The sequence below is a fragment of the Grammomys surdaster genome, unplaced genomic scaffold, assembly GCF_004785775.1.
Source record: "Grammomys surdaster isolate TR1022 unplaced genomic scaffold, NIH_TR_1.0 371, whole genome shotgun sequence".
Classification (NCBI taxonomy): Eukaryota; Metazoa; Chordata; class Mammalia; order Rodentia; family Muridae; genus Grammomys; species Grammomys surdaster.
Genome location: NW_021604790.1, coordinates 1,720,521 through 1,733,045, shown reverse-complemented (window position 1 = coordinate 1,733,045; position 12,525 = coordinate 1,720,521). Strand labels below are relative to the sequence as shown.

At 48.1% G+C, this 12,525-nt stretch overlaps 1 protein-coding gene and 1 non-coding gene across 2 annotated transcripts; both read right to left on the bottom strand.

The window, feature by feature from the left end:
- Nucleotides 1-2,133: 2,133 nt before the first annotated feature.
- Nucleotides 2,134-4,262, bottom strand: Arl4d (ADP ribosylation factor like GTPase 4D). The gene is made up of 2 exons (XM_028780620.1): nucleotides 4,191-4,262; nucleotides 2,134-3,430 (listed from the first exon to the last, which is right to left on the bottom strand). The coding sequence occupies exon 2, from the start codon at nucleotides 3,314-3,316 to the stop codon at nucleotides 2,711-2,713; it is 606 nt and encodes a 201-aa protein (XP_028636453.1). The 5' UTR covers nucleotides 3,317-3,430; nucleotides 4,191-4,262; the 3' UTR covers nucleotides 2,134-2,710.
- A 7,658-nt stretch (nucleotides 4,263-11,920) lies between these two features.
- LOC114632213 lies at nucleotides 11,921-12,111 on the bottom strand. Its single transcript, XR_003713055.1, has one exon. It is a non-coding gene; the product is annotated as a U2 spliceosomal RNA (small nuclear RNA).
- Nucleotides 12,112-12,525: the final 414 nt, after the last annotated feature.

The following is a 12,525-nucleotide window of genomic DNA, read 5'->3' as shown; positions in this document are numbered from 1 at the left end:
TGAGTTGGGAGCCCAACTCTGAGCCTACAGGTCTTCCAACTTCCCTTTTTAGGCATCCAGTTCCAGCCACCACTTCTGCCCCAGAGACCCTCTCCTCTGAGGAAAGTATACATCCTAGGGAAAGCAGAACACACTAAATACAACCTGTCCCCAGCCCTGGCGTATGCCATGCCGGGTGTTCAAAACTCAGAATCCCCCAAGCAGGGCTGGAGAGTGAGACTCCTTGTCTCCCACTCCTTTCTAGAACATAGGAAGACAATCACAGCTTTGCAGTCTCCAGTCCCATTGACGGTCAAGCTGGGATTGTTTCCAAAGCCCCCAGTGGTCCTCCCCAACCCCCAGTGATCTTCCCCGGCCTCCAACTACACAGGATTTCCTCAGGGCTCCTCTCTCTGCACCAGACTGTCAAAGCAATTGGCTTTTCTCTCATCTGCCAACCTTCCCCTCCTTCCACAGTCAAGCTCAAGGGTTGGGGGTGGGGTGGGGGCTGGAACAGTTTCATGGACCTGGGGACCAAGATCTCTGACCTGGCCTATGGCTAGGACATAAGTGTAGAGAGTCTATTTCTAAATAGACAAGAAGGAATGGTATTTAGCTGAGCCAGAAACAAAAGCTGGCACCTCAAAAGCCTCTCTGCAAGAGAGAGAGCAGGGAGTACATCCTTTACCTCTTTCCTCAGATCTAGAGACCTTAACCCCAGAGATTAATGTAAAAAACAACCAACCACCAAGAAACAAAAGCAAAAGGTCCTTAAAAATTTTAAGACAAAAGCAGAATTGGGATTGGGAGGAAAGATCTCCCAGGACAAGCCTTCTTCTGGCCATGTCCTTCCCACCCTGGTACTGTCCCTGACCTATAGAACTCAATTCCAAAGGACTGAAAGCCATCAATCAGGTGTGTCAAGAGGTCAGGTAGTACACGTTCCAGGCAGAACCAGCCCAGCAGCTCTGTCAAGCTGTCCCTTGTACTGACGCACACTTGGGCACCCTTCCGGATCATTGCACGCGTACACACACACACACACACACACACACACACACCATTCTCCCAGAGCTCCAAGGGAGTTGGAGGACAAATCTAGATGACCCTGGACTCGGCAGCAAGCTTCAGCTTTTGGAATAAAAGCCTCCCCTAGCCTGAGCTGCTTAGAGCCCTCCCACCCCCACCCCTTTATCAGATCCAAGGGCAGGATTGTCAAGCTGCTCTTAGGGAGCTCCTGTTTGCAAAGGCCGTGGGTGGGACTGGGGCCTAGAAGGCTGTCTTTGCTTTCTCTGGACTCCCACCCAGAAAGATTAGGAGAATCTTATTGTTCTATCAGACGCAGCTGGCCTTCCTGCAGGAGGCAGGGCTCCTGGAAACCTAAGCAGGAACTCGGGACCAGACAACATTAACATATTATTCTACCCCTTATTGTGTGTGGTGGTGGGGTCTTCCCTCACCTTGGGTTGACCCTCCTGCCTCTACCCCCCAAATGCTAGGACTGCGGGTGCACATCACAGCTTGTTCTATTAACATCTGTCGATTGTGCCCTTCCCATCTTGTCTCACAGGTTGGGAGTGGGGTAGATTATGACTGCTGTCCCCTCTGGGAGAAGAGCTGCTGTTCCCACAGCTGAAGACTCAGGCTTAGTCACCAGGCCAACCCAGGTCTCTGAAGCATCAGCTGCTGCCAGAGAGCCACAGTCAGCAGGACTGAGCTCTTGGAGGTGGCTTAAGGCCAGGAATTGCTTTCCATCTCTACTACGTCCTCCACAAGGGGAAAGAAGTCAGACCGACTTGAACCAAATCGCCGATGGGCCCAGAAAGACACTTCAGGGTCATGGGCACGGAGACCTAGGAGCAGATACTTTGCCCTGGGGTAGATCTAGGAGCAGCTAGTCTCAGGAGCAAAGGCCAGAGAAGTGAGGAGAGAGGGGAGCTGTGACCTCTAAACTAGGTCAGGCAACAGTAGCTTTAGGGGTTTTCAATTTCCTCCAGAATTTGCACCAGCCACCCCATAAGTACATATCTAATCTGTGAGTCCTTGTTTTGTTCACTCGGGATAAGCACACACACCCCCTTCCCCTATTTTCCATGCAAATCCCAAACTCTCCAAGGGCCTCTAGCTGAGTAAGGTGAGAGGAAGTTACCAGATCAAAACAAGAGGTAGAATCATCCAACTTTAATAACTTACAGTCAAATGCTTTAAAAAAAAATAAAAAAAAAACAAAGAAAAAAAACCCAGTAATACAGAGGACACGCGAGGCTTACAAAAAGGGCCAGGGATCTACAAACATGGGGAGAACTCTTGGCACTTTCACAGACACAGAACAACTGTGAGGAGAGGAGTGGCTGAGGAGACCCTTCTCCCCAACTGTAGAGAGCGGAAAGATGTTCTCAATTCACCCCCAAATGCATTCTCTGGACAACCTTCGACACACCCTCCCCCTGCAAAGATAAAAATATATATCCAAATAAAATGCCAGGGAAGGAAAAGGAGGGCCAGGGCCGAGGTAGAGTCAGCATCTACATTTGTCTCCGTTCTTGCAGCCCCTACAGGTGAAGGGCAGTGGAGACACTTCCCCTCCCCCATGTGGCACACAGGGCCACCTATGCTCCTTCAGTCCTCTGAGGTGGACAGGTCCAGCACCTAGGCTGGCTGAGAGGTCACAGGCCCTGCCTGACTATAATGTGTACTGACCCCTAGCAGGTAGGGTAGGGGCAGCCTCGGGTCACCGTCTCTTCTTGCTGGACCGAGGTGCCTTCTTCCTCTTCAGGATCATCTCATACAAATGCTCCAGTCCTGGCTGCAGGCCCAGCCCATCCACAGCACTGCAGCCCTGCACGTGGGTGAGCGTCGCAGCTGCCAGCTCTCTGACTGCCAACCTCTTCTCCACCTCGGCTGCGCTCAGTGCCCCGGGCTGGTCTTGCTTGTTGGCCAGCACCAGCACAGGCACCCCCTGGTTGTCAGAAGCCTTGCTGATCCGGTGCAGCTCCATTCTAGCTTCCTCTAACCTCTCGGTCTCTGCAGAGTCCACCACAAACACCAGTCCGTCTGTCCGGCGGGTGTAGGAGCGCCACAGTGGCCGAAGCTTCTCCTGACCCCCAACATCCCACACTTGGAAAGTGATTCCACGGGATCCCCCCAGGGGCACTCGGATCTTCTCAGTGTTAAACCCCTTGGTGGGGACGCTCTGGACAAACTCCTTGAACTTCAGGCGGTAAAGAAGGGAAGTCTTCCCGGCGGAATCCAACCCAATGACCACAACATGCAGGGCCTGGAAATGTGGCAGAAAAGACGAGGCTGTGGGTGCCATTTCAGTCAAGTGGTTCCCCATGGCGAGCTAGGGAGCAGGGTAGACCTCAGGAGCAGGTCTTGGGCTCCAGCACAGGCCAGGAAGACAGAAGGCCTTGAAATGGCAGGTAGCACAAGCTGGGTTATCTAAACAAGGCTAAAAAAAAAAAGAGAGAGAGAGAGAAAGGTTTGGAATAAATACGAATTTGTAACTTTTGGATCCTTTCCCTAAATCTGTACCCCCGACCCTTCTAAATATTCCTTTTATTAAAATATGATTTTTAGGTGCCTCTTTTTTTCCACAGTAAAATTGTGTGTGTGTGTGTGTGTGTGTGTGTGTGTAAGCCACACACAGCTTAAGTATGGAAGTCAGAACAACTTGCAAGAGTATGTGGGTCTCAGGGGTCAATTAAGGTTCTCGTGTTTTAGGGTAGGCGCTTTTAACCGCTGAGCCATCTCCAATGCTTTTCTCCCTCCCCTTTTCTTTAAAAAAAACAAAAAATTATCTACAGGTGTAACACAGGCGTTCTCCCGCCCTAGGGGCCCTAGGAGTGGTCCTGAGGTCGGAGAAACCCTCCGGAGCTAGGATCCCCGGGGGTGCGGATCTTGCAGACTAGATCCGATGTAAGGTTGTTTTCCTGCGCCCCTCTTCCAGGTTGAGGAAAAGCAGAAGCCATGATCTGCATTCTCCAGAGGAGAATCCTCGCAGGAAGGAGGCGGTCGGGCAGTGTGCCCAAAAAGAGCCCCGATGCGGGTCGGGCTCCCACAAGCTCCGCAAACCCACAACACTGGCACGCCCCTGCGGGCGCTGTAACTGCCACCCCCAGGGTCCTGCGACTGCCCAGACTGCCGTGGACACCGGCTCCCCCAAACCCCGCAAGCCGGCGTCTTTGCACTGTCCAGACACCCTCCTTTACCTTCAGTCAGCCGCACTCCCCGCCAGCTACGCCTAGGAGATACCGGACTCGACAAGTCTCAGCCACAGCGGACTTTGCAGTGCCGCTGCCCAGGTTCCGTATTATAAACCCTCCCGTGACGTCACATGATGAGGACCAATCAGTGTCCAGGAGGCGGAGCTAGGGAGGGACTGAGCCGGCCTCTACAGCCACAGCCTGGGGAGGGAGTGCGCGTTCTATCCGGAACCGCTTTATTTAATCTTTTCTACCTTATTCAGTATTTGGAATAGAGCCTAGAATTCATTAGGGCTGGGAGGTGGGAAGGACCAAAGGAACAGGCGTGGCTGCGCCTGACGACAGCATGGAATGGAATGTCTAATAATGACACCACCACCCCATCCACTTTCCCTCAATCTGGCTGCGGGGCACCACCAATAGTTTCCTTCCACCTAAAGATCTGCTCGAAGAGATTCTGACAATCTTCTCTCATTCAGTAGTACTCATTCAAGTCGCTTTCTTCGTCTAGTTTGCAAAGCAGTATTTACCTAGAGCCTCCATACAGATACAGCTAAGCCAGGGTAAGCCCGTTTAATGTGTATGAGTACACTGCCTGACACACCAGGAGAGGGCATCGGATCCCCTTACAGATGGTTGTGAGCCACCATGTGGTTGCTGGGAATTGAACTCAGGACCTCTGGAATTGCAGCCAGTGCTCTTAACCTTGTGTCAGTTAAGTCAGTGAGTCAGTATTTGCCCATGTGTTCAGTAGGAAGTGTCAGATCCCTTAGGACCAGAATTAGAGACAGTGGTAACTGCCTCACATGGGTGCTGGGAACTGAACCTGGGTCCTCTGGAAGAGTAGTAAGTGCTCAATACTGAGCCATTGCTTCAAGCACTGGGGTGGTGGTTCTGTTTGATTGTTTTTTTGTTTTGAGACAGGGTCTTCCTATATAGCCCTAGATACTCACCTGCCTCTGCCTTTAATATTAAAGGCAAGCAGGTAAAATGGCTCAGCAGTTAAGAGCACTGACTGCTCTTCCAGAGGTCATGAGTTCAAATCCTAGCAACCACATAGTGGCTCACAACCATCTGTAATGAGATCTGATGTCCTCTTATGGGATGTCTGAAGACAGTTACAGTGTACTTACTTAAATAAATAAATAAATAAATAACCTTTGGGCCAGAGTGAACAGGGCCAGAGTGAGGGGGAGGGGGAGAAGGGAAGGGGAGAAAAAAAAGATTAAAGACATGAGCCACCATACCTTTATAATCTCATTTGTTTTTTTTTTTTTGAGACAGAGTTTCTCTGTGTAGTTCTGGCTGTCCTGGAACTCACTCTGTACACCAGCCTGGCCTCAAACTCAGAAATCCGCTTGCCTCTGCCTCCTAAGTGCTGGGATTAAAGGTGTGTGCCACCACTGCTCAGCCTGTTTTTGTTTTTTGAGATGGGAATCTCATTATGTAGCCCAGGCTAGCCTGGACACCCTAGTGATCTTTGGGCTTCAGCTTACTTGCATGAAGAGTGCTGAGAACCCCATTACCTCGCAATAGCATATGGGGGGCTGTTGTCAGTTTCTTACAGGCACAGAAAGCTGCAGAGGGATAAAAGACTAAGTTATGATCACATTTATGTCCCATGTGACCGAGCAAACCCTGTCTGACTTCCGTGCCTGCATGCTCACCGCTCAGCTATACATCTTCTCATGGGGAAACTCTGGAGCTGGGCAGCCTTAGTGGAAATTCCTCCATCAAGCCCGCTCACACCAACAGCAGAGCTCCAAGGGCCTTCTTGTTTAAATAGCTTTTAAAAGGCTAGGCATAGTGGCACATGCCTAATCCTAGCACTCCATACAGAGGCAGGGGGATGTCTGAATTCAAGGCCAGCCTGCTATACATAGTGAGTTTCATGACAGCCAGCATTACACAGTGAGACTCTGTTTTTTTTTAAAACAAACAAACAAACAAACAAACAAACAAAAAGCACACACACACAATAAAATTACTTTAAAAGATAAAGTTCAACTGGGCATAACCACAGGATGTGATCCCAGGTACTCTGGAGGCTTAGGCAGGGGAAATTAAGTGCATAACCTCTCTAGGCTAGATAGTGAATTCATGTCCAGTATGGGGACCTTAAGACGGACTTATTTCAGAAATACAAGTGAACCAGGCATGATGGCACAACAGTAGTGTTTGCCTAGCGTGCACAGACTCTGGGTTCTGTCCCAAGTACCACAGTGAGTTAATAAACAGATCAAATAAAGCTCACTCCTCTGCGCGAGCCAGGGTTCTAGGGCTACAGACACCTCAAGCCTCAAAGGTCTCACTCCGTAGTGAGTGACAGGCAGTGACAGTTCAGGAAAACATAAGGGATTTTTTTGTTTTATTTTTTACAAATCATTAAATGGGGACGTCAGAGGGATCTCAAAAGGAAAGAATGTGTCAGCCAGAAGCTTCTGGAAAGGTTACTAGAAATGTAGGACTTGGGTGGGGCCATCGTGCTTAGCAGTTCTGGTTGTCCTGAAGGGGAAGAGATGTTACAAAGGGCAAAGTGACCAAAAGGACAACAGGATTACCCTTAGTAAAAGCTACGTGTAAAGAGGATTGGAAAGGGAGGAGGGGAAGTCATTGCCAGACTGTGAGAGTCCAGCCCTTTCCTGCCTGCCACCTCCAGCAAGTGCTGATAAAGGAGCTTCCCGGAGTTTAACACCAGAATGCCTTGCCCCCACTTCATCCCCTCCCTACCACAAAATCAGTCACCTGGCCTGCAGTCCAGGGAGTCTCCAGATCCTTAGAGATCTTCTGAAATTAGTATAAGACTGAGACCTTAGAAAATAACTTTTTTACACCCCCAAAATAGGGATGATGGAATGATGGAACAGGCTGGAATGGTAGCTAAGGCAGAAAAGAGGATGGAGAAGCTGAGAGAGGGGAACCATGGAGGCACAGGGCACACCACCATACAGAGTGCACTGCATGCCGGGCTCTAGTCTAAAAGCTTAACGCAGTTTTCTTTCTTTCTTTTTCTTTTTTTTTTTTTAAGATTTATTTATTTATTATATATGAATACACTGTAGCTGTCTTCAGACACACCAGAAGAGGGCATCAGACCTCATTACAGATGGTTGTGAGCCACCATGTAGTTGCTGGAATTTGAACTCAGGACCTCTGGAAGTGCAGTCAGTGCTCTTAACCACTGAGCCATCTCTCCAGCCCTTAACGCAGTTTTCTTTTTCTTTTTTTTTTTTTTTTTGAGACAGGGTTTCTCTGTGTAGCCCTGGTTGTCCTGGAACTCACTCTATAGACCAGGCTGGCCTCGAACTCAGAAATCCGCCTGCCTTTGCCTCCCAAGTGCTGGGATTAAAGGCGTGCGCCACCACTGCCCGGCTTGGTTTTTATTTTTTAAGTACACTGTAGCTGTCTTCAGACACCCCATATTAGGGCCTCAGATCTCATTATGGATGGTTGTGAGCCACCATGCGGTTGATGTGAATTAAACTCAGGACCTCTGGAAGAGCAGCCAGTGCTCTTAACCACTGAGCCATCTCACAAGGCCCCTCTTTTCTTTTTCTTTTTGTTGTTTTTTTGTTGTTGTTTTCAAGACAGAGTTTCTTTGTCTAACCCTGGCTGTCCTGGAACTGACTCTGTAGACCAGGCTAGCCTCGAACTCAGAGATCTGCCTGCTTCTGCACAATTTTCTTTTTAAAAATTCATAAGTGAATCAGGCACGGTGGTACAGCTCTGTGATCCCAGCACTGGGAGGCAACAAGTTCTAGGCCAGCCCAGTCTCCTTGGTGAATTTCAGAGCAGCCAGTGCTACACAGTTAACATTCTTTCAAAATGCAAAAATAAAAAGTCATGCGGGGCAGTGGAGGCACACACCTTTAATCCCAGCATTTGAAAGGCAGAGGCAGGCAGATTTCTGAGTTCGAAGCCAGCCTGGTCTACAGAGTGAGTTCCCAGACAGCCAGGACTACACAGAGAAACTCTGTCTCGAAAAACAAACAAGCAAACAAATAAATAAAATAAATAAATAAATAAAATAAAAAGTCGCTTGTGGTTGTCTATACCTCTAACTAGCACTTGAGAGATGGAGGCAGGAGGATCAGTTATTTAATCAAGGCCATCCTCTGCTACATAGTAAGCTTGAGATGAACCTGGGCTACAGAATTCCCTGTTTCAAAAAACAAGCAAACAAAAAACTAATAACATAAGGATGAAAGGGAGGGATGGAGGAAGGGGAGTCAGGCAGTGAGAACAGGCTGCTTGTCAAGCATCTCTGAGACTTTAAAGTTTAATCACCAGAGAAACAAACAAAACACAACATTCCAAGATCCGTGTGCATTTTGTCTAAAAAGAATTTGAAGCACAGAAAGGCTACAGGACTTAGCCAAGGTCACCCACCCCGCCACCTAGGAACTGTGCAAACAACCCTGGCTTTGAACAAAGGTTCTAATGACTGAAACTGAAAAAGGAGAAAGAAAAAAAAAAAAAAACAAAACCAAACCCACAAGTTGTCAGGCCATGTTTTTAACACTCCCTCGCCATGCGATTCACACCCAAGATAGAAACCGACACATATCTGATCAAGGAAATGAAAGGACACTCTCACTCCACACCTTATCTTTCATGTTTGCAGGGAAGGTGTAAATGGACAAACGGAAAGGCGGCAGTGAGGTCCTGGTGGAGTTTTTTTTTTGGGGGGGGGGAGGAGGAGGGGTTGTTTGTTTTTAGTTTGAGGGGGTGATATTGCTCACCAACGCTTTTTAAAGAAGGGGCTTTTGAAACAATATTTAAGTGATCAGTGTTAGGTAAGTGTTCCGGGCAGTAGGACAGATGAGCTGGGAGCCACTGCTTCCTTTTCTGGCTTCCCACTCAGAGTCTCACTGTGTGGTCAGCACTCTGAACCCCAGAGGCTGGAAGCTCGTCTTCTCTTCTGCAGCTACACTGAGCACAGCACTGTGTCTGGCTTCCTCTCTGACAGAAATTCTGAGGGGTGGTGTGGTTAAACACACCGAGAAGAGCCCCTGATCATAGTAGAGTCACACCTTTCTTCACATAGGAGTTTACCAGTCAGGGGTCCTTAGCCCTCGGCACTTCTGTTAGTAAGAACTGGCCAAGACTGGACTTGAAAGTCTGCATTTCATAGACTGGAAGCCAGTCTGGGCTACAGGAGATCCTGCCCAACATAATGAGGGGAGGGGTGGGCAGCAACATGACTAAGCCAGTAAAGGCCCTGGCCCCACAGGCCTGACAGCCTGAGTTCCATCCCCATAACCCACATAAAGGTGGAAGAAGAGAACAGACTCCACAGAGTTGTCTTCCGACCTCCACACTGTTGAATACACACCCACACATCATTACACACACACATAAAAAAATGCATATAAAATAATATAAGTAGGGCAGGAGAGCTGGCTCGGCCGTTAAGAGCATCGTATGCTATTGCAGAAGACCAATATTCAGCTTCCAGCACCTACATGGTGGCTCATGACAATCTGCAACTCCAGTTGCAGGGGATATGATGTTCTCTTCTGATCTCCTTGGTCACCAGGCACACAGAAGGGAAATGGACATACATTCAGGACAGATAGGCTCATATGCATAAAGTAAAATAAACAGATCTTTATGAAAACAAGTAAATAAAATATTGGGAGTTTTTTTTAAAATCTTTTAGTTATTCTCTGACAATTTTATTGACGCGCGCTTTTAAGAAAAGTTTTGTTTTTACTTTGTGAGTGTTTTGTCTGCATGTATCTTGTGGGAGCCTAGGGGACAGAAGATAACATCTGATCTCTGGAGCTGGAGTTACAGATGGTTGTGAGCCACCATGTGGGTGCCGGGAATTGAACCTGGATCCTCTGGAAGAGCAGTCAGTGCTCTTAAACTGTTAAACCATCCTGCCATCCCTATGTATGGACTTTTGGGGAAGAAAACAGAGGCTAGTAAATGGGGTAATACTTTATACAACCCCAATAACCCAAATTCTGGCATGCTAAAACCTGGAACTTCAGAGTAAGTATGTATCCAGTTCCTCACTAACACACTGGATTGGACTGACACTCCGTGGGAGAAGTTTCAGTGATGAAAGGCCCTCCTCCTTATAATAGGACATGCTCTGGGGAAAAGAAGAATGAGAGGAGGGGTGGAGCTCACCCTGGAAATGACTGGTGTCTTCTTTTGAGACAGGGTCTCTGTGGTCCAGTTGACCTAGAACCTAGATCATCTTAACATCCCCATCTCTGCCTCCTAACTGCTTACAGATTACAGAGTGTGACACCACTCCTCAAGTACATGTCTAAATGAACAGATGAACGGCAGAGAATCAGGAAGGCCCAGGAGCAGCTAGTAAATCAGCAGGGAATCACAAAGACCCGTCCATCCTGCCCACTCCTCTCAAAGACCCACTTTTCAAACCCCAGTTCTTTTGTTTTATGAACAAAATGGAGAAACAGTGGTTGCCCATGTCTTTAAGATTCAGGAAGTAAGCCGGGCAGTGGTGGCGCACGCCTTTAATCCCAGCACTTGGGAGGCAGAGACAGGCGAATTTCTGAGTTCGAGGCCAGCCTGGTCTACAGAGTGAGTTCCAGGACAGCCAGGGCTACACAGAGAAACCCTGTCTCCAAAAACCAAAAAAAAAAGAAAGAAAGAAAGAAAGAAAGAAAGAAAGAAAGAAAGAAAGAAAGAAAGAAAGAAAGAAAGAAGACTCAGGAAGTCAAGTAAGATCGTCTTGATTTTGAGACCAACCGGACTCTGGACTAGCCTGGAATACACAGCAAAATCCAGTTTCAGGAGGGGGTGTTTGTGAGGGTGGAGAGATAGGGACAATCTGTGTCTCATAAAGGGAGCTGGAACAAAATATTGAAAAGGCTCCTTTCCCCACATAGGATCTATCATCCATCTCTAAACCACAACTAAGACCAGAGGCTAGGGCTGGAAATGAGCAGATGCTGCCTCCTGGTGGCCGTATTTGTCACCGCTTAATTTCCTAAGAAGTGAAGATGATTTGGGTCTCTTTGATTCTTGCATTTTCTGACAACATCTGTAAGGCTCCAGGTTGGGACTGCAAAATGTACTCGCTTCATCTTTTTCTTTTCTTGGAGGAAAACGAGATTTAAACTGGCAGAGCATGGTGATGTACACGTTTAATCCCAGCATCCGGGAGAGAGGAGCAGGTGGGTCTCTGGGATGAAGGACAGCATATTGCGCCTACCAAACGCCATAACAGCCAGGGGGTACTCATAGAAACCCCTAGAATAAAATGACTACCATAGAATTTGCTGTAGGGCCGGGCTGTGGTGGCGCACACCTTTAATCCCAGCACTTGGGAGGCAGACAGGCTGATTTCTGAGTTCGAGACCAGCCTGGTCTACAGAGTGAGTTCCAGAACAGAGAAACCCTGTCTCGAAAAAACCAAAAAAAAAAAAAAGAAAAGAAAAGAAAAAAGAAAAAAGGAAAAGAAAAAGAAAAAAAGGAATTTGCTGTAGTGCCAGGCTGGACTCTATACACTTGACCTCTGGCTCCTGAATATTAAGTCACCTCCAACATGGTAAAGTGGAAAAACTGTCAAGATCCTGGGATCTTTTAAATATCAACCGGTACAAAAGCAAAAGAAATGGGAAACCCAGTAGTTCTAAAACCTCGTGCAAAATAATTGAGATATATCACAACACAGTAGGTAGGAAACGTTTAAAGAGTGACAGTAAATTTCCCACACAATCTAACTTTACAACCATAGTCAAGATCCCCCGAGGGGGTGCACCGTTCCTGGAGGTACTGCAATACCAAGTCGATGCGTGGAGTGGACGGAGCAAGCTCCTATTCCAACTCCTACTTCCAAAAATCCATTTAATATATTGTCCTCGGATAGAGGACGTATCAGATATTAAACTGATAAGAACAGATACTACACTTGATCTTAGCCAAAAGGCCGAGAAGCGATAACGGACGGCCCACACACGCCCCCAACACTCAACAGCGCACGCACCTTCAACTCACGGTCACCAACACTCGCGCGCCCGCAAACACGCGCTCAATACAGACCCTCCTGTTCTATCGTGTTCACCCCTTTACGCAGGACAAATCTGAGGGATTCCAAGGAGGCCGAGAAGGGTTTTTTTTTTTTTAATGTGTGTGTGTGCGCTCTTCCGTTCCCAGAGTTCCGCGGAGACCCGGCCGCGTTCTCATTTGCATGCTCCGCCCAGCGCACGCTAGCGACTGGAACAGCTTCGAGCCGGAAGCGAACGCTTGGCGGCTGCGGCATTGCAGTTGACCCACAGAACTGTAGCTGCGCCACATTTTTCACAATACTTCAGATGCAAAATTGAGGACCACAGGAGTCCTAACTCTCTTCCAC

Bases quoted from the DNA above. Each gene is read 5' to 3' on its own strand.
- Arl4d (XM_028780620.1), bottom strand. From the start codon at position 3,316: ATGGGGAACCACTTGACTGAAATGGCACCCACAGCCTCGTCTTTTCTG.